Source organism: Chaetura pelagica, unplaced genomic scaffold (genome assembly GCF_000747805.2).
Source record: "Chaetura pelagica isolate M959 unplaced genomic scaffold, ChaPel_1.0 scaffold829, whole genome shotgun sequence".
Lineage (NCBI taxonomy): Eukaryota > Metazoa > Chordata > Aves > Apodiformes > Apodidae > Chaetura > Chaetura pelagica.
The window spans coordinates 850,270-850,916 of NW_009954535.1; the positions used below are offsets into that span (position 1 = coordinate 850,270).

Genomic DNA, 647 nt, shown 5'->3' on the forward strand with positions numbered 1-647 from the left:
GGGCCGGGCTGCTCCGAGCGCTGCGGGGCAGGAACAGCGGGGCGCGCTCCGCGGGATGCTCAGCGACCCGGCACCGAGCGGGCACGGGCTGCAAGGAGTCACCGCCAGTATTTAGGAGTCCACAGCAAAATACCTAGCGGCCCAAATGCAGATCTTTACTTCTGGCTCTTAAAAACTCCATCTCTTCTCCAGGACGTGTTACAGCAACAGAATCCTGCTGCCTGTTCACATGAAGGATTATAAAGTGTGACTATTTTAAAGGCGTTTATAAATTCCAAGCCAGGCTCATGCAATACGTTCCCTAAGTGTCCTGAGCAGAAGCACTTACATTTTAGCAGCACAGAATTAAAACCAACTGACACGTATGAGGCACATTTACATGGATTTGGGCTTTAAAATACGCCCGTACCTGCAACGTTAGTGGCAACAACAGCTTAAGCAGCTCATGGGCAGTGGGTCTGATCTTTTCCAGAACACCCAGTACCCAGGTCAAACACTCACGTCTCCCCAGCATCCCTTCCTTAAAGGACTGAAAATAACACATCTCATATAAACTAGGAGCACAACAGGGGCAGGTGTGCAATGACAGGGTTCCTCTCAGCCGGTGTTGCTGCCACCACCCCTGCCAGCAGGGAGGTACCGAGACC

General features: G+C 52.1%; 1 protein-coding gene across 1 annotated transcript in view; it reads right to left on the reverse strand.

The window, feature by feature from the left end:
• The window catches only part of MED12L (mediator complex subunit 12-like), a 109,235-nt gene that overhangs the window by 102,591 nt on the left and 5,997 nt on the right, over positions 1–647 (reverse strand). The window contains 1 exon segment of the mRNA XM_010004741.1: positions 410–520. Coding sequence (XP_010003043.1) covers positions 410–520 — 111 coding nt within the window.